The 20760-nt window shown below is 42.3% G+C and overlaps 1 protein-coding gene across 1 annotated transcript in view; it reads left to right on the top strand.

Moving 5' to 3' along the window:
• The first annotated feature begins 1999 nt into the window (after positions 1 to 1999).
• The window catches only part of adam19b (ADAM metallopeptidase domain 19b), a 21756-nt gene continuing 2995 nt past the window's right edge, over positions 2000 to 20760 (top strand). Inside the window, exons 1-20 of the mRNA XM_086100206.1 lie at positions 2000 to 2257; positions 3067 to 3152; positions 3248 to 3318; positions 10256 to 10334; positions 10498 to 10574; positions 12350 to 12536; positions 12654 to 12719; positions 13422 to 13493; positions 13613 to 13779; positions 13981 to 14065; positions 14661 to 14800; positions 16001 to 16178; positions 16253 to 16342; positions 16417 to 16612; positions 17569 to 17677; positions 17803 to 18019; positions 18124 to 18201; positions 19026 to 19134; positions 19212 to 19338; positions 19432 to 19534. Of these exons, the coding sequence (XP_085956332.1) occupies positions 2143 to 2257; positions 3067 to 3152; positions 3248 to 3318; positions 10256 to 10334; positions 10498 to 10574; positions 12350 to 12536; positions 12654 to 12719; positions 13422 to 13493; positions 13613 to 13779; positions 13981 to 14065; positions 14661 to 14800; positions 16001 to 16178; positions 16253 to 16342; positions 16417 to 16612; positions 17569 to 17677; positions 17803 to 18019; positions 18124 to 18201; positions 19026 to 19134; positions 19212 to 19338; positions 19432 to 19534 (2352 nt within the window). The 5' untranslated portion in view covers positions 2000 to 2142. The remainder of the gene's footprint in view (positions 2258 to 3066; positions 3153 to 3247; positions 3319 to 10255; positions 10335 to 10497; positions 10575 to 12349; positions 12537 to 12653; positions 12720 to 13421; positions 13494 to 13612; positions 13780 to 13980; positions 14066 to 14660; positions 14801 to 16000; positions 16179 to 16252; positions 16343 to 16416; positions 16613 to 17568; positions 17678 to 17802; positions 18020 to 18123; positions 18202 to 19025; positions 19135 to 19211; positions 19339 to 19431; positions 19535 to 20760) is intronic.

The raw sequence follows: 20760 nt of genomic DNA on the forward strand, positions 1-20760 counted from the left end.
ATGGATGGATGGATATTACAGAAGATCAAATAAGATGCTGGAGGTGCTCAACTGAGCTACAAAGATTTTTGACAGGCATGTAGCACCCCTACCCCGGTGGAGCCCCATCCCTGCCTGACTGCACGTCCGTGTCAGGTGTGTGCATGTACAAAATTTGTGTCGTCAAACCATCATATTTGGGCGGAACTAGGTCCTTAACTCAGCCCAAAATCAAGCTTGTGGTTCTGCTATTCACAGGGCTATTTTTTAACCACTCATCCACAGCTTCCCCAAAGACTAAAGCTACTTATAAACTATCATGCACTCACAACCAATCATTATTTTTGGCCAAAGACATTATACATTGTTCACACACCGCACTCAGTGTGCTTGAAGTACAGTACACACTAAAACGCTTGGCAGGAGTGCTCTGTCTTGTCTCACTGCCAGGACGCCATTTAGAGAAGTGAATGGATGTGTGGGCCTGCACCGCCATCAGTGCTAAGAATACCCTCACACACCCGGAGTACACTCGATCCCCCTGACATGTGCTCCGTGGCATATTTATCATTGCACTTCTAAATGACAACCTTGATATGAATGGCTGCGGCGGAGCGACCCGGCTGCATTTCATTTCTGTCATAATCTCACTACAGCAACTGTAAGTGCTTTATTTTTGGGTCAGGTGACTTCTCTCAAGCTCCTGTAGATGCCCCACAAATGCTTCAGAAATGCTTCTGTATGGCCAATGAATGAATGTTCCGCTGGTGTTCTTAAATAATAAAAAAAAGACCAACACAGCTGCATTCAGGAGATTTCTCTTAGGACACAACAAAACTCAACCCAGTTTCTGACCTCATGGAACACATTTCATTTAGCAGGTCATGTTGCAGCAAGTGGCTCACTTACTGTATTTAAAGTCACTATGTGTTTACATTCGAGCCTGCTCTTGAAACTTGTTAGGAATATCATATTTCCTAAAGTAGTGGCCGGCTGTTTATTTATTCATAGTGCCAGGTGTCCACTCGGGTTATGGAATATTGTTGTGTTGTTTGTATTTTTGTAGGTCATTAAATAATTGTCCTTATTTTGCAATGTTTTTTTTTCATTGAACTATTAAAGGTACAGTGGTCTTTTTTTTAATTTTACACAACACAGCAGGCCATAATCACCAGAATAATAATTCAACAGTGATTACTGTTAACTCGATATAAATGCAATGGATAATCCTGCTTTTTATATTGTACACCAATAGTGCAGGAGAGCAGTTGGCTTGACCACAGAGGGTTAATGAGCTGTCTAATATTCAATGGCTCGGTTAATGTAAAAAATATACAGGACATATATAAATCCCCTCAAAAATTGCTTTTTTTTAAAACTGGTTTGACTTAGAAGAAAAAATTGCAAGAACCCCAACAAAATAGGTAAATCAGCAATAGATGAAGTTGTGGGTGGCCCGGTGCCCTACTGGTTAGCGCGTCGCCCTCACAGTGTTATGGTACCGGGTTCAATTCCAGCTTTGGCCTCCTTGTGTGGAGTTTGCATGTTCTCCCTGAGCCTGTGTGGATTTTCTCCGGGTACTCCGGTTTCCTCCCACATTCCAAAAACATGCATTGCAGGCTGTACAGTACAGGGTTAAGGTTAGCATTTGGCTTGGCTGTTGGAATGTATTGTAGTTTCTCACGTTGGCTCAAAATTAATTACCCACCCCTGTTTTGTAGTCATGATTTCGCAATGCGAGTTTGGCCAATAATATTGTGGGCTAAATTGCTTATAGTGGTGCGTGCGTGTGTGTGTGTGTGTGTGTGTGTGTGTGTGTGTGTGTGTGTGTGTGTGTGTGTGTGTGTGTGTGTGTGTGTTCAACATCAGGATCTCTGACCGTCGTGGGGATCACTGTACAGACAGTACAACGAATGAAGTCTAGTTGAATGTACGTACTGGTCTTGTTGTCTTGCCTATACGCGCGCATGGGTGTGTTCGCGCGTGTACTTGAAGGGGAGGGCTCAAGGAGAATGTCCATCATCTCTCAGAAGAGCGGCGCCTCCTCGCCGTGGCACACCGACGGGAGACTCACTCTCCTTGCGTCGAATGTGAGCCATCCCAGCCAGCGCGTACATTGATGTCTCTCCCGTCCCAGTCCACCGGGGTCGTCTTGGGTTTAGGATGCGTCCTCCTCCGCCGCCTCCTCTCCATGGCGCGCCGTCCTTTCTCCTCTGCGTGTCCCTCATAGCGCTTCTTCACTGGGTTCAGCCGGCTGCGCAAGTCGCTATTGGCCGCCGTGAGTCTCACTTGTTTACATCGATAAATAGCTATGATTCGTGATTTTCCTTCGACGAAGCGTTCACGATTCGTTGCATGAAGGAGAGACGCTCACTACCGCGCACGAAGCAATCGATACGATTATAGTTTCTGTGTAGCCTTCAACAAACAGCTGTATGCATTAAACAGGTCGGGTATTTATAAAAGTTGCATGATGGAAAATTGCTGTTTGGAGTAATGTACACTCGCTGGTCACAACTAAAGGTAGATTTGCACAAAACTCAATAGGATAGAGTAAATAAAAAATACCAGTCTGCTGTTTTCGGTTTCGAAAACCACTATTTACATCAGTATCGAATTTCGTCTCTTTTGTGCAATCTACAATCTAATCCATCAGAGTGCAAACTCAACTGCGTTGAAATGTACTGTGGCCTCATTCAAGTGGTGCTTCCTCTCACCAGGCAAAACTTAATGAGCACTCTCTCTCTCTCTCTCTCTCTCTCTCTCTCTCTCTCTCTCTCTCTCTCTCTCTCTCTCTCTATATATATATATATATATATATATATATATATACATATACAGTATATACACACACACACTTTTTTTGCCACAATAATTTTTGAGGGTTCCAATTTGGATGATGCTTGTAGTATTTCAATGAGTGCCCTGTAGGATGTTTCAGTAAATTCTGTCTGGTGCGCACAACAAGCTAAAATACAGTGGCCTTAAATAATTATTGGCGTGTATCAGGCCACTGGGCCACAATCGCATTAACTAATTCATCTAATCAGTATGTCTGGTGCTATCATAAATTCCAACTTTCTGCAGGAGAAAGCGGTGCGGCGGAGAGTTATGAGATCACCTATCCCGTATGGCTGCATCCTCGCAGGCACGGCAGGTCTGTCGACAGAGAGGTGAGTCGGTCTCACTCGGTTAACGTCACAAGATGATTAAAGACACAGTGGCGCATTGTTTTTCTGAGCTCTGAGTCTCTACTGTGTCTTCCCAGCATCCTGCCGAGGCTGAAGTTCTCATCTCAGCTGAGGGCCAGCAGCTGCTGCTGCATCTGGAGAGGAATCAGTGAGTCTTTTTTCACTTGCATAGACATTATGCATGGCAACTTTATAGGCACATATAGAGATGCTAAATTGATCCGGCCCCAATCGGCTTATTACATGTTAATCGACGTATAGGCACATGGATGACATCAGGGCCTCCGTTGGTACACAGATGGAGATGACTGGTAATGTGTTTGGAAGACAGAGGGTTATGCTTGCTGTCACCCGATCTGTGCGCCTTTGCCTAACAGGAAGTCAGTCTTTTAACATCCCACAATCTGTTGGTTCTGAGTGCGTTTCCCGTCCAGTCCGTGTGATATTTCAATAAATAAGACTGTGTCTTATTTAATGGACAGTGCGGTACAAAGTAGTGTGGCAGGTTGTCAGTCGGTGCTCTTGAGATGTCCCCGGTGACAACCAACACACAAGTGCAATTGGTTTTATGAGCATTAGAAGCATATTTTACCCCAAGAATGTATGTATGCCTTTAGTTCTCCATTCCTTCACCTTCGCACAGCCACACAAACAGAATTAACAAGTCACGACTCCAGTCTTTCCCCTGAGGGATTTACCCCATATGTGCTCCCTCCCCAGCAGGTGGTCGCACTCTTGTATTTCCTTCTGGGCAGGGATGCTTCATCAATCACTTGATGGTGTAGCTACTGGATGTGGAGTGAAACACACACACACACACACACAACGACAGCATGTTCCACTTGATTACATTATTCACTTACCGGCCAGAAACGTTTTGAAACTTTTTTGAGCAACTTCCCATCAGTTTTCAGGAATGTAAATTATTTCAACATCTTGCGAGCTTCACTTTAATTCGCTGAAGTTATAGACTTGATCGTTGCAGAGAAGTCATGTGGGGAATATGGAGATTAATGCAGAACAGGGGTCACAATGTTGTCTTTGCGTGATATGTTTTGGCCATGGCGTGTTGGGCATGACATAATAAAAATAAAAAAAGAAAAGAAATACATCACCAATACATTATCAGACAAGTCTTCATCTGACAATGTTTGTTTTTGTGGTTGTAGTTTGCATCTGTCACAGAAGTGTTCCTGATATTCAGAATATTGTATTGAGCCACATCAGAGGGGTTCAGTTGTTTGCACAACTCCTTAGCGCTCGACGTTGTCCAGACCCAATCCATTTATCTTCCCTTTTTGGTTCGTGTGTCTGCCTGGTCTTATCTTTTAATGAAAGGCGGTGATTTGGTTAAAGATTGTGTTTTGTGCGTGAATGATATTGATCATTTGTAGGGTGAAAAATGGAAAAGCAAAAAGGAAAATGTAAATACAAAAAAAGTGGGTCCTCTTCAGACAGATTTTTTTCAATCCTATGATACTCAGTTTTCATTGGTTCGTCGACATGTCAGTCATTACACTCAGCCCTATTGGTTGGTGGCTTTTCTCATTCACGCTTAGTTTATGTCAATCATCACGGGTAGCAGTAAGGATTTCCTTCAGCGAGTTTAGTTGATTAGATCCAGCAACTATATGTTTTTTTGATTGTTTTTTTTTAGGTGTTGTTGAATATAAATAATTCATAATTTGAAGTAAATAATTGAACTTTTTAATTGTTCTTCATACTATGTTGAAACAGTCTGATCGCTCGGCCACAGATCGTGGTCAGCCAATTATTGTGGAAAAGTACGTGATTGGCATATGCCGATCAATGCCTTTACATTGCTAATCACAACAGCAACAAAAAAGAAAAAAACAATCACCAGCAGTCCGCAGAGTAACTGAATCATATTAAATGTTTTCTTATTTTCGGCAATTTCAATTTAATATGATATCCTGTTTTTATATCGTGATGGGATGGAAGTTTGGATCGTATGTGAATTTTTTTTACATCAGATTCGTCAATGAATCAAAAAAAATAATCTTTTACAGATTATTTGATTGTTAAAATACTCATTAGTGAGCAGATCCAAAATCGAAAACATAATTGATATCACGCATGGATGCGATAGGATTCGGCAGCAGAACATCCTTATAGGAAAACCCGTGTTCAAACAAGCGAGACCATCCACCTTTCTTTTCTTCTCCTCCGACATTCCGCAGAGCTTCGAGGACAAACATGCATCTCCCGCTCGTTGACTGGTGTCCTGCTTTTTTTGACCTCACGCAGACACGCCACTCATGCTCACAGAATACATAAACAAGGCTTCAAGCTGGCTACACTTGATGGATTTCAGGGTTAGGGATCAGACAGTAGGAGATGTCGTTCCTTGTCCCCGGTTCACATTATGTTTAGTCTGCTCAAAGGTCCGCCTGCAGACGCCTGTGCTCGCCTCATGACAAACACGCGGGCCGTCCAACCGCACCATTTCGCCGCGCAGTAAAAGCCTGTAAATCGTCCTCTGCCAAGCATCGGCGTCCTGTCTCCCCTCTCCTTGTGTGCAGTGATGTCATCTGATACGATGAGAGAATGCGACCCACTGACCCTAATGCATTACCCCACATCCCCTTCTCTTCTCTTCACCTCACCCCCCCTCCTTCACCATCTCCAAAGTAGCTTCCCGCTGCTACCCCCCGCCTCCCTCCCAACAGAAGCTGAACCAAATCTTTGTCTCAGTGTCAAACAAGCCTAATTCAGCCAGCAATGTGCTTCTCAATCACAGCATCTGTCCTCATCCTGGACATCATCCAAACTCTGCAAAGTCCCCGAAGGCTGGCACATTTATTTGCCCGCTTTTTAATAGTCTTCATTTAAAAGGACTTGCGTCATTGAGCAGCATAGAATTAAACTGAGAGGCTTTTAGATACGCCGCAGTTTGGACTCAGCAGTCAATCGGCGTAATGTGCTGTATGCGATGTCATGAGTGGCAGAACAAGTTGAGTCTCAGTTCAAGGGGTTTTGTAAGTTAAGGCTAAATGGAGAAATGCTTTTTTTTTTTAATCCCCCCACCCCCTCCCAAACTGGTTGTCTTCATCTTTCTCAGTCACTGTTCATTGTACATAGTTTAGTTTCGATCATTGTGTTGTTGATTCTTGTGTCTAAATTCAACTCATCCTTGGTTCAGCTTCACATTTGAGTGTATAACTACACTTGCAAAAATGAGCCTGATTAAATACACATATTTCCTCACACATGGATCTATTAATCGTCAAATTATTTTCGTTAAAAATGACAAAAAGGAAAAATAATATGTCCAAAGGTTAATTTAAGAGATTTTAAAATGTATTCATGTACCTGCAAATTTTGAGAAAATCCTCTGCATGATTTTCTGGTGACATCAAGAACAAGCTCATTTTATCCATCTATCCATTTTCTCCTCTTCAAATAAAGATTCCAAGTAATGTAACAAATACATAATCAATTTGAATAAATAATACACATGCACATAGATCAGTCCTCATGAAATTACAGTACAGTGATCCCTCGCTACTTCGCGGTTCGTTTATCGCGGGTTCAGTGCATCGCGGATTTTTTCAAACATTAATATATATATATATTTTTTTTCTTTTTACATATACTGTACATGTAGTACAGTACTGTATATGTTACTCTATGTGACTCGCCGTTGTTTTGCAGCTTCTCGCGGACCGTTTGCGGACTTAAAAAAATGTTTTACCTGTTTATGTTAATTGGACGCTACTTCGCGGATATTCGTTTATCGCGGGTGGTTTTGGTCCCCATTAACCCCGATAAACGAGGGATTACTGTACTTTGAAAATGACAAAATGCTAGTTTTTCATAACACCATTTGTTACGCAGCTGTGGATGTAAAATACGTTTTCATATCCCTTTGCTCCTTATGGAGGAACAAACTACTGTATACCCTCGACTATATTTTTACCAGCTTAGTTTTTACAGCACTGAACCAATTTCTATTGCAACCAAACCTCAGTTAAACGTATGTGGATGATTGTGGCAAATACACTGTTTCTCATTTACATCCCAATGTTAATTAAATTATCCTCCCAAGAAGTGATTGTATATTTTTATTCGAGGCGTATTGTGTCTATATGTCTTGCGTTGGCAGCTTTAACAGCTTGAACTATGGTGCAGATGCTTGCCATCCCAGAGGAGCAGTACAGAATCATAAATGTAGAGCGCAAGAGTTACTGTGTGATCATCCATCCTGTGTGATTATGAAAACAGCACTGGGCTCAAACCCAGTCAGTCGTCTATCATTTTGCCAATAATTCTGAAACTATGAGTGATGGCAAATGTTACATGTGAGCTGAGAGCATGCTGGGAATATTTCACGGAAATAAAGGAAGCGATAATGAGCAAGGGGTTATACTGGGACGGGGACATCAGTGAGATTCATGACCACTAAAGCTTTGAAGTTTCCTGGTTGTGCAAGCCATCTGTGAACGTCTGCTTTCTGTCTATTACCGGGACTTGCTTTGTGATTAGATCAACAGACAGCCATTGATGGAAGGGCGTGTCTCTTTAAGGGCTTCTGATTCACTAAGAGGAAAAAGAAAAATCCCTTTTTTTACATCCTTTGTCTTTTATCAGCGACTAAAAGGATTTTGGGGAAAATGCGGTGGAACCTCTTTAGTTGAAGTTGCCTGATGTGCAATGCAAACAAAATTTTCATAAAATTAAGGGTTTTTTTTGGTAACATTAAGTCCAAAGCAATGATGGGGCTGATTGGTGAGGTTTGAAGAGATGAATATCCACTAATCTCCCCTCCGTCACGTAGGTTACATTCTAGACCAGGGGTGGGCAAACTACGGCCCGCGGGCCAGATCCGGCCCGTTGGTCTTTTTAATCCGGCCCGCCGAAGATTGGTGCACAATTAAGGTTTGATTGCATTCATTTCGTTTGGACTTGTAATGACAGGTATTTCAACACCAGGTGGCGCAGTTACTTCAAGTTGCAGAGCACAGGGAGGGAGGGGAAGACGAAGAAAGAGGGAGAGAGTAATGACCATGGAAGGGAAAGTGATATGTATCTGATTAAACGAAGCGGGTAACAAAGTACGAAACATTCAGTCGGAAAGACTCAAATCTACGAGACTTTGAAAAACAAGGAAGCGATTCTTACTCAGTCCGATTCTGGCAATTTCCATGCTCAGAGTGAATTGCTTGTGGCTCGAGTAAATGAACATTTCCTAGAATGGTTTGATTGTTATCATGTTAAAAACTTTCCGCAAACTGGACCGCTAATAAGAGTCGGAGAGCAGTCAAATGTGTAGAGCGTGAACAACAGGGGGCTCAGTACACATCCTTGAGGAGAACCGGTGCTGAGTGTGATGGTGGAGGAGAATGTTACATTATTACTGGCATACAAAGACATTGTGCTATCTTCATTTTCTATTTCTATTTCAAACTTTTGGCCCGGTCCAATATTTTCTACTTCTCATTTGGCCCCCCCGGAAAAATAATTGCCCACCCCTGTAAATCTAGACCATCCCTGGAATCCGTGAAATCCGTGATATAGAAATATCCCCCATAAATACATCCTAGGCCTGTTTTATAGTATTGATGGTGCTAAATGTGTGTGTTTTTTAAAGGTCTTTAACACACTGGATTCTATTTTTGTCGACAGGCGCGCATGTACTTGGCGTACAAACCGGCACATTTTCATTTTTGTGCTGGGTCAATTGTAGTTTACCATGTTTGGGAATTTGACAGATCACACTCCGTCATGCTGGTCATTCTGGCGGACCGAGACAGTTTCCTTTTACATGCCCCCGGCGAGCCTGACGAATTGGTGACAGAGAGTTGACCAGACTGTAGACCAGGTAAAAGCAGATCTAAGTAGTGTTGTAACGTGACTTTTGATAAATTTGAGTGCGGGGTAGGCAGACAGATTCTGAACTCCACGGACATGTATGATGGATGCCAACTGTGGGGGTCATTGTTACACAAAGATTGGAAGGCCCACATCACAGCAGCCATACATCACCGGAAAGAGATCTTTTTGCGGTTCCTTTCACTTTGCACCCGCCAAACTCCTGCAAGAACTTCAGCATGTCTGTTTTGCGCATCTCTCCTGCTCTGAATTTAAAGGTCAAGTGTGAAATAATTTCACAAAATTCCCAAATCGAATCCAGCAGCAGTTCTCTGTCTATTCTCATTGCGTCATAGCTGCAGATGGTTTGATGGATATTCGCAAAACTATATGACCGGAGGAATAAGAACTGGGTTATTTGGAGGGAAAAACAAGCAGCTGTTGAGCTGGAAACGTTGCAAACAGGAAGGATGGGTTGATTGAGACAGCAATCTGGATGAGTTTAACATTCTTGGTGTAAATCTTTGAGACAGTCCGTTTTCGTATGCACACGGCTCATCATAAACAGGACATACTGCGAACGGTTTGCATACTGGCCATGTGCTTGCTCCAACAGCACATTAAATAGTTGCAGTCAGCAATTTATTTTCCATCCTTCCATTCATTCTCTGCTCATCTTCACTCAGGTCGCACATGTGTTGACACCTATTCCAGTTGACTTTTGGTGCCCCTCTCAAAAACACCACCTCCCAAAAAAACCCCCAAAAAAAACATATGGAGCCGGCAAATAGTTGTTAACTAGGTTCAAAAGAAAAGAAATCGCAAGGAGAATGTGTGAATAGGCCGGAGTTAACTGTTCTTTTGTCGTTCAAAATGCTTTGCTTTGCTTTGCTATATACCAGGGGTGCCCATTACGTCGATCGCGATTGACTGGTAGATCGCGGACTGGTCCCAAGTCGATCGCGAGGGGTGTAGAGGAGAAAAAAAAAGAATAGGAATCAAGAGTGTTTGCTACGGTAGTGAACAGGCCGTGTCAGGCTGTTGCTCATCCTGGCGTGCGTGTGAATGTGCGTGTGCATGCGCGGTAAGGGGTCGATCGGGGGAGGTTGGTTGATCGAAAAGTCGATCTTCGGTCCAAAAAGTTTGGGCACCCCTGCTCTATACTGTCACTTCCTTCAAGAAGATGAAGAAGTCTGTCCGAACAGGTAGTTAAATAAAAGGTCGGTCAATAAAATTGGAATGTCTTCCCTCAGGCAGCTGTTGACCCCTGGATATCAGGAAATATGGTACACTGCGGATGGAAGTCGCAGATCCTTCTCTCCTGTCAACAAGGTAAGTTGTGAAACACTTTGGTGATGTTTCATGGCAGCAAATAATCATGTCATAGCTGATACGGAATTTTCCAGTTATATGGATGCCAATGAGGAACAGCCAAGCATGGAGATGATTGTTCATTAATGATCTGCATGTTGATTTTGTTTTTTTGCTCTTCTAGAATCACTGTTTATACCACGGAGAGGTTGCAGGTGTAGACGGTTCCAGCGTGGCTCTCAGCACATGCTCAGGTCTCAGGTAAGAACTACCTCGACCGCACCTGCTTCAGAGATACGTTACAACATCATTATGTTTGGACATGGATCACAATCGAATGCTTGATAGAGGGACATTGTGGTTAAATTTGGATTTTTTTTAAGCGTAAACTTGACAGATTTGAGCATTTTTCCACTTAGGAATCAAAGCTGCAGCATATAATGCCTTTTGACTTCCTGGATAATAGATATTGTTACTTGTATCCCAATAAAACATATTGCTTTATAAATGTTTTTCCCCACCCGTGCAAATGTGTTACAATGCTCCCTGGATTCATAAAAAGAAACGATATCTTCGTAGAAAATCCTCTCCCTTTTCATCGTGTGCAAACAGGTCATAGGTGACAGACCAGACAAAGTAAAACTCATTCACTCCCTATGATGAGAAAAATAAATGGACTTCATATTCCCCAGCCTGGATGTGGGTCACTAGAGCCCCCGTCTGGAGCCTGGCCTGGAGATGGCGAGCACCTGGTGGCCTGGGTGGCAACAGGCCGAATAGCCAGTGTGGGCCTCAAATTCCAAATGAGAGAATTTTTACAATTTTGTTGCATTTCAACAATATATATAAATTGCATTGGCCGTCCATAAATTCTCTATCTTACTTATTCACACAAGGGGTGCGGGTTTGCTGGAGCTGATCCCAGCTCAATCAGGGCAAGCGGCAGGGTCCACCCTGAACTGGTTGCCAACCAATCGCAGGGCATGAGTAGACAAACAACCGTTCACACTTCCATTATTACCTTGGGACAATGTGGAGTCTTCAATCAAACTATCATACATGTTTTTGGAATGTGGGGGAAAGAGCGGAGTACCAGGAGAAAATCCACGGGGAGAACATGCAAATAACCACACAGGAAAGCCCGAGCTCAGATTTGAACCCATGACCTCTGCACTGCGAGGCGGGTGTGCTTACCAGTCATCCACCCACCGTGCTGTATTCTTTTGATACACAGTAGGTTGAAAACATTCTGCAATCATTGCATTCCGTTTGAATTTGTGTTTTATACACTGTCCCAACTTCCTTGGAATTGGGGTTTATTTAAAAAAACAAAAAAAGCGAAATAAACTGCAAACTATTGAAACGTGTATTGTGACTCGTGTGGTGCAGTCGGTTTGGAGGTCTCAGCTTAATCCAGTTTTTTCTCTTGCTTTGGCTCCAATACTTGAGGCAGTCAGAACACTTATCCATGTTTGTGAGAGTCCGTTACTCTTCATTTAGATGAATAGATGAATTCTAATAAAGCTTCTCAGGCATTGACGGACACATGGGTAGGTGTCAGACCTCTCCAGATGTTTAGTGCAGCTGCTTGAACTGCGGATGTATCTACAGTATGTATCTGACCGATTAAATTGATTTTGTTGTTGCTGTTGTTGTTGTTTCTTTTAGCCTCTAAACTTTAGTCGGATCTAATCTAAATGTAAGCATACAGGTGCTTGAAACTAAAATAAATAATCTGTTTTAAATGATGACATCTGACCAGGACAGCAACAAATATGTTTCTCATATCTCTTGTAAATAAAACATTCAAAGACCACTGAAATCTTGTACCAGGGATCAACAGCATTGCACACTATTGCCACTGTCTCAGGGCCAATAAACGGGACAAAACGGGGGGGACATTTGTCTCCAAATTAGTCTCGAGCAAACATTCTGTTTCCAAATCCTTTGTAAAAGAATGGACTAGCAACATAGATCCTTCATGATTTGCAACCGCTGGATGGAACTGTGAGCAGTGCCTTTTTTATTTCCCTCAGGGGTCTAATTTCTCTAAACGCAAGCGTCAGCTACCTCATTGAGCCTGTTTCTACGGATACGCCTCAGCACGCCGTTTTCCGAGCCGAGAGTTTCCATCTACCTCCCAGAAGCTGCCTGCAGCACTATAGTAACCGGGAGGCCCTTGGCACCTTCCTCCATGGGATGACATCAGCACAGAGCTTCAGGGTGAGTGTGAACTGGACTAGGCTTGAAAAAATTACTGCATATACTGACACTGGAGATTTATTTTCCATTATTATTATATCTAGATTTTAAAATGATTTTATCATCAATTTATTAAAGGAACGAAGAGACCTGAGTCAGAATATGAAATATGTGGAGCTACTGTTGGTAGCGGACAAGGCTGAGGTAAGAACGCTGTCATTATTTGATTCGATATGTGCTTATTTAAAGCAAAAGATTACACGAGGGGTAGTTATTTTCTTACTGGTTGTGTGGAATTAAATTACACAGACTGAAACCAGCTCTTGATTGCTGTTCATTTTAGTATCTTAAAATTTGTGGAAAATGTAATTTACTTCAGTAGTTTAATTCAAAAATAGAAGAGACTATCCAAAAATATTTTTGGTGTACAAATGAGGCCTTCTGAAAAGTGTTAGTCTGTTTTAAATGAATGAATCTATCTGAATTTCACTTTTTGAATGAAATCACTGAAATAAATACAATGTTCAATTTAGTGAGGGGCACCTGAATGTTATTACAAAAAGACCTGCATCATGCTGACAGCTATTTCCACATTTTTCTAACCAATGTCATGAAACTAAATAGGATGAAAAGTGCAGTGAATTCCAATCGACACCATTGCAAAAAAATAAAAAATAAAAAAATCAATCAGAAGGATAAACCCGTTGTTCACAAAAAAATACTTGATCTCTGAAAGTCTGAAAAACTGAGCGTCATTATTATCTCTTTAAAGGCCGCGCGGATGCAGCTTTTGTATTTGGTCGAAACCGATCTGGAGTTTACGATTTCCTTTTTACGCAGTAGCTCGAGGATGAAGGGCAATGTATGACTGTGTTTCCTTTGCTGCTAACCATATGTGGTTTTCAGTTTGACAAACATGGGAGTAGTCTCGAGAAGACCCAACTGAAATTACTGGAAGCTGCCAACTTAGTTGACAAGGTAAGCGCTTTTGTGTAAATTGTAGCCACAACAAGTACCGTTAGCATCTTTATAATCATTTCTCCTTTTGTCAATGCACCATATCCCCCCCACACACACACACACACGCGCGCGCACAGTACTACAAGGCCTTAAGCATCCGAGTGGCGCTGATCGGTCTTGAGGTGTGGACCAGCCAGGACTTGATCAACGTGTCCGACAACCCGCACAGCACCCTGGCGGCGTTCCTGTCGTGGAGACGCAAACAGCTTCACACACTCCACAATGACAACGCTCAGCTCATCACGTCAGTGACCCGCCGCTTGACTTTGATCGTGAGAGTGAGAGTTGTAATCGTGATGACATGAAGATGTTCTCGTGCGATAACTTGCGATCTCACACCGTAGGAGTTTGAAGTCACGTTAGTTAGTTAGTAAGATGTCATTTGTGGGGCTGCCAGGTTCTGTGCAATCTGGTTGTCGAACTAATGTGCACTTTGTGTCACCAGGGGAAAGTCATTTCAGGGTACCACCATTGGGTTGGCACCTCTCAAAGCCATGTGCTCTGAATACCAGTCAGGTGGCGTGAACACGGTGAGAAACTGATCTTGTCGAAATGTTTACGTACATTCACAGTCAACATTTCCTGTGCATGTCTGGACGGTACAGTGGATATAAAAAGTCAACACACCCCTGTTAAAATACCACGTTTTAGAGCAGGCATTGGACTTCTATGCTCAAGGGCCACATTTCAGATTTAAAACAATACATTAATATAAAAATGCCTTTACAGCAGCTCCTATACTTTTTGTTCTTCTACTTTGTTGCTTTCATAACTTTGCTGCTGCCAATTGGGACTTTCACCATTGTGAGACGAAGAAAGGTTTTTTTATTATTATTATTATTATTATTGTATTAAAATAAATAAAATAATAACTCGTAGTCACTACACCCATGACATCATCTAAAATGACACATGAAGGTTTTGTGTCCCATTGGTGGATAATTTTGCTTTAATGACACAACTAATATATTCCTACTTGAATTACTCCCCCCCCCCCCTTATAGTCTTTTTTTTTTTTTTTGGCAACATAATTTACGGTACATTTAAGAGTGTAATCTTGTCGAGACTGAACAGTGCAAAATATGAACTTCGAAATACGTCTCCGCACCTGTGATTGTGGAAAAGGACCACTCGGAGTCAGCTGTTGGCGTCGCCGCCACAATGGCGCATGAGATGGGCCATAACTTCGGCATGAGTCATGACAGCGCTGGCTGCTGCCAGGCCAAAGCTGAGGATGGGGGTTGCATCATGGCAGCTGCTACAGGGTAGCTACACTCAACTTGTTGTCCTTTGTTTTTTTTCTCATTGTGGATTATACACTGCAATGAAGTATCATGCAAACGTTTTAAGAATCAATTATATCAAGACCATATGTCTTTGCCTTTAAGAAGAAAATGGTCAGTTTTGACTGAGACTGTCACAGTACCGAAAGTAATAATATGTTTATTTTGTCGGTTATAGTTTGAGTTGGGCAGCGTGACGGCCGGACAGCTGGCACGTCTGCATCTGAGGTCCTCGTTGGCCAGTTTTGTTTTGTTTCTGGGCATTTGGCTTCCTCCAAAACATGTGTGGCTCACTGAAGACTGCAGATTGTCCATAAGTGTGAACGTGAGTTTGAATGGTTTGTCGAAATGTGATCTGCACTTGGCTGGTGCCCACAGTGGGGTGGGACAAGCACTAGTTTACCCACCACAACTTTACAGGATTATAGAAAATTGAAATTTCCTTTCAACTTTCTGCTACGTCAGTGGGCATCCAATCCTTAGTTATTTTCGATCCCGTGTTAAATTTTTACCTTTGTACCAGAATTCAACATACAGCAGCTTTTTTTTAAACACACACAGTAAACTCAGAGTAAACTAAAATAAAATTGATAGATGGCACCTTTGAGTTGCCAGCCTCCTACAAGAGCTGACCAAATTTTTCACTTTTATGAGTATTTTTTCACCTTTTTTGTCATTCAATGGTGATTGTAAATTTTATGTACAGATTGTGAATTGTTTTCAGTATATTTTTTTTTGTGTCACATTCCTTTGGAGGAGAATTTCGGCGCTTGGTGGTTGCGCCTTTACGGCAGCATATTTGCAATAGCACCGTTTTTGTTGAGGACATTTTTTATTTGCGCTGCAGCATGTCTTTATTCACGTGGCTACCACATGCACCCAATTTCACGGCATCCATAGCGTGAAGGCCACTATTTCGAATTTATCAGAAAGTTAAACAGATTTCAATGCGATGCACTGACTGACTGCAATCACACACAAACCCAAATAACAACGGCAATAATAAACACACAGTGCCAGAAATAACTCTGTGACAGTGTTGATCAAAATTGAACATCATTATCTTTTTTGACGCAGCATGTATTGATACTTCTCTTGTGTTCCGTCTCACTTAATTGCACTGGTGTATCTACAAAAATGTCCTCTTGGTATGCAATTGTTTTCATACTGTACATCTCATAGGCACCCGTTTCCACATGTCTTCAACACGTGTAACATGCGGGAGCTGAAGAGCTACTTGAGCTCAGGAGGAGGAAAGTGTCTCTTCAACGAGCCAAACACCAGATCCATGTATGGAGGACAGCGCTGCGGCAATGGCTACCTGGAGGATGGGGAGGAATGCGACTGTGGAGAGGAAGAGGTCAGTGTGTTGGTATCAGTGCACTATTCGTTTATGTATACGATGAAAGGACTCACCAATTACTTCCAACACAGGAATGTACCAGTCCTTGCTGTAACGCAAACAACTGCACTTTAAAAGCTGGTGCTGAGTGCGCCCACGGTGTCTGTTGTCATAACTGCAAGGTATGATCCTCCGAAAGGATATCACGTGAGCGGTGTTCCCTTCACATCCGATCTCCCCTTCATGTTGTTAAAAGCTGAAGAGCCCGGGCGTGCTGTGTCGACCCCCGTCGGGCCAGTGTGACCTGGCCGAGTACTGCGATGGCAAGGCTAAGTCTTGCCCTGCTAACTTCTATTTGGTGGATGGCACATCGTGTGCGGATGGGAAGGCTTACTGTTACACTGGCATGTGCCTCACGCTGGAGCAACAGTGCCGCTCACTCTGGGGACGAGGTGAGTGATGCTTGTACAGAATACGGTAAAATACAGTTCAACTTTGGTGTCATGGTTACACACACAAAAAAAGAGGGTAAACCAGATGATGTACTGTACATCGTGGGGGGGAAATAACATTCAACTGTAGACCTAGTGTATCAGAAGACATTGGTCTCAATAAGAGTGTGAATGGTTGTCTCCACCATTCACTCATTGAAATAAATGATATGCACCTTAAAAACCTTCGCAAAGTCATTTGTCAGAGGGAACTATTCGATTTCGGAATTTTCAAGCAATCCTTGAGTGATTCCAAAGTTCATTAGATGTCCGTTCGTTGTATGTGATTGATTGAATCCCGATTGGGAAAGGAGCAAGTCACCAGTTTGTTACATTAGCCCCCTCTCGTGGTTAATTGTAGCATTACTTGCCGTCGTTCCAAACATGCAGCACAATCAAATAAGTGGTGACGGATCACCCCGTTGAGAAAACCATTTATTCAAATTATTGTTGTATGAGTAAGATGCCGTTTTATTATTTGTTATTATTACTTTTATTATTATGATTACTATTATAAGTGGACTGATGCCCAGACAGCAATTACCTTATTTTTTCTGTACTTTAGCTGATGAAAAAAAAAATTACATCAATAAATCCACTAAAGGTTTAGTTAAAAGAGAGAGCGAGAGAGAGAGAGAGAGAGAGAGAGAGAGAGAGATTTTGGGTATATAGACAAATTATTTCCGACTACATGAAAAGCTGCTGAAGGTTGAAGCAGAGGTCAGATGTTAGCCTCACTGTCAAAGCCTCAGGATTTGTTGTTGCTGGTGTCCAAGTTCACACCACGACAGAACTTCCCTGGGGCGTCTTTGCTGGATCACACGAGTCCCACACAGACCAGTGAGGGATACCATCTGCTTTCCATCAGGGGGTGGAATAACACGCCGTGTGCATGGATGCGCGTGTGTCCTTTACAGATGGTCGCCCGGCCCACGATGTGTGTTTTAAGAAGGTCAATGAAGCTGGCGACATGTATGGCAACTGTGGTAAAGATCTGTTTGGGAAATACAGGAGCTGTCAGGACAGGTGACATTACGCATATTGCACTCGGACAACTGTAAATGTGGCAATAATTTCATTTTTAAACAATTATATTGTCTGTATTATCCAAACTCACTAATTTGATGATACTCTGTCTTTGTTTGTGCCAGAGATGCTAAATGCGGGAAGATCCAGTGTCTCTCTTCAGCTTCCAAGCCGATTGAGAGCAATGCAGTGCGCATCGAGACCACAGTGAGCATGGGCAACAAGAGGGTGCAATGCATGGGAACGCACGTTTACAAGCCTGGGCAGCGAGACGAGGAGGTGCAGGGTGACACTCTGGACCCAGGCCTCGTCATGACTGGCACCAAATGTGGAGATGACTCAGTAAGACTACAATAATATCATATCAATATGTATTGTCTGTCTTTTCACGTCACTATTTGAGTTGTCAAAGCCCCTCCGTAATGTTCATTGATCACTTTCAATAGATTTGCTTCAACGGTGAATGCCGTAACGCATCTTTCCTGAAAGCTGATGACTGCCATTCCAAATGTAATGGACATGGGGTGAGTTTTGTGTGATAAATCCATTGGGGTACCTTGAAGGTACAAACGTTCGAATAATTGAAGCCCGCTAAGACTCATTTCAGTTCTAAGTACAGAATTTCATAAGACCGTAATGAAAAGGACTTGAATAGTGGTTGTCCGCTCTCATAGTATTCAAGCTTCAGTTAACGCCATTTGTGTCTTCCTCAGAACCCCTCCCCTCTAACCCCCCCAGTAAAAACAGACAAAATAGTCCAACCATTACATCATCTGTCATTACCACGTTAACACTGCGATGGTGTTTTCAATCAGGGTTTGGTCACTGTGATCCGTTTTGTACAAAGGCATCCTCATTTTATAATGTTGGTAAAATATTACAATCTTTCCGTTTCATATAGTAGCAGTGTTTGACACAACATGTATTCAAATAAAATGAAGTCAAACAAGACTGATGGCCACTTTATTAAATAGTCATCATTTCAAATATTACATCTGTTGAACTATTTCAATTGTTTTAACTGAATAAGCATAATTATTAAAGGTGATTTGAATAATTTTGAGTGCAATTTTATTATACAGTATGTTGTATTGATTATATGATATCATAATATTCTAATTAACCTTCATTCTTTATTTGTGGAAGATGCAAATTATCCACTGTCATTGAATATTATTAAGAACAACATTAAGAGAGACCAACTCTGTATTTTCTTGCACTGTCACTTCCTGTTGGTAACTATCCATGTGGCCCAATAATTTGCTTCTGCAGGCCTAAAATGTGGTACAACTGAAAGATTCTGACAGGTCATTGTGACGCAAAAACCCATGTCCTCATCTCTCGCCAGCTGTGTAACAACAACCACAACTGTCACTGTGAGAGTGGTTGGGCCCCACCATTGTGTAACCAGAGAGGGCCGGGCGGGAGTGTGGACAGCGGACCTGTCATCAGTCACAGTGAGACAATGTCTTTCAGCACATATCAATATTATTTATTTGGAACCACATGCCTTTCACACACTCTATTCCAACAGGCAACCTCCTTCCGGTGCTGCTGGTGCTTCCTCTGCTTTTGTTTGTCGGGTTGGCCGTTGGACTTTGGTGTTGCTATAAACACAAACTCCAGCCATTTAAAACATCGGCTCCGCCACCCGCACCGAGGTATCTAGTGGTGAAATTGCCGTAGTAAGTCTGTTTGCATTTGCTTGACTTGTCCAAACATTTTTGCGCATGTGCTTGTGTTCGGACCTTCAGTAGTTCAGTCCCAGTCGAAGCCAAGCCCCTGCATGCAGACGGTCATGTGAATGGTCACACCAACCCAACATTCTTGCTCAAGAAACAAGACTTGGAACAACAGGTAAAATCCAAAATACTTTAGACTGTCCCATTTTCATAGCTTGTGCTTTGGCACTGACGTCATCATCTAAAACAGAGGTGTCAAATTTCACATTGTGGGCCACATATGGCCTTGGTAGATGTAAAGTGGGCCAGACCATTAAAATTATACTATACTCTGCTATAAATAAACAAAATAATGTCTTTCCTTTGTTTTGGTCTAAAGAAACACAAGAACATTTGGAAATGTAATAAACGGATCTTTTACAAAACATTTCATGAAGCTCCTTAGATTTCCTTAGACAAATGTGCAATTTACTTTTATCATTCACATATATGCATTGCAACTGATCCCACGGATTGTACAAAGGCACAAAACTTTAACAATTGGTATTGAAAAATATAGTAATGTACCTTTAAGATTAAACGAGATTTATAAAGGAAGGAATTTTTAAACCATTCACACGTGCATATAAAATCTAAATGTAATCCCTGCCTACACCTTACAAACTAAAGAGAGTGCTATTAAATGTGGAAAGAATAAAGTATTCACATGTCCTTGATTGCGTCTGCCGTGTTGGGTCTGTCTCGGTGACGGACTGAGGCTGCTGTTGTCTTCTTCTCTAATCAAAACAATGTTGTCTTTTACTCTGATTTAAACCGTGTGTCCCCTGGCGAATACTACATGAATTGCACAGTATTAAAAATATTCATTCCGTGTCTTATATGCATTTTTTCACTTTTAAATTATCCTGCGGGCCTGATCAAACCTCCTTGCGGGACGGTTCGGGCCTGCGGGTCGCATGTTTGACACCCCTGATCTAAAAGGACTACAGCAGGGATGTCCAGCTCCAGGCCTGGAGGGCCATTGTCCTGCCTGTTTTCGATGTCTCCTGGCTGCAACACACCTGATTCAAATAATCAGCTCATCAGCCGCCTCTCAAGCAGCATTACAATGATTCTGATTATCTGAATCAGGTGTGTTGCATCCCAGAGAGATAGAAAACAGGCAGGACAGTGGCCCTTGAGGACTGAGTTTGGACACCCCTGGACTACAGTATTACTCGCTGTTTGAGTAGCTATCCAAAATATTGTAATTATTAAGTCCGTTGGGAGTATCTTTTCATGTAAATGATGTTATGTATCTCCTCTCCAAGACCACTAGAGTCCACCAAGTCCCATCCGTCCCCCTCTGAGGCAGACGGGTGTGGCTTCAGAAAGAGCCCCCTGTTGTCCCCTCTATCACAT

Source organism: Hippocampus guttulatus, chromosome 2, assembly GCF_054856545.1.
Source record: "Hippocampus guttulatus isolate MCC_2025c chromosome 2, RoL_Hgut_1.0, whole genome shotgun sequence".
Classification (NCBI taxonomy): Eukaryota; Metazoa; Chordata; class Actinopteri; order Syngnathiformes; family Syngnathidae; genus Hippocampus; species Hippocampus guttulatus.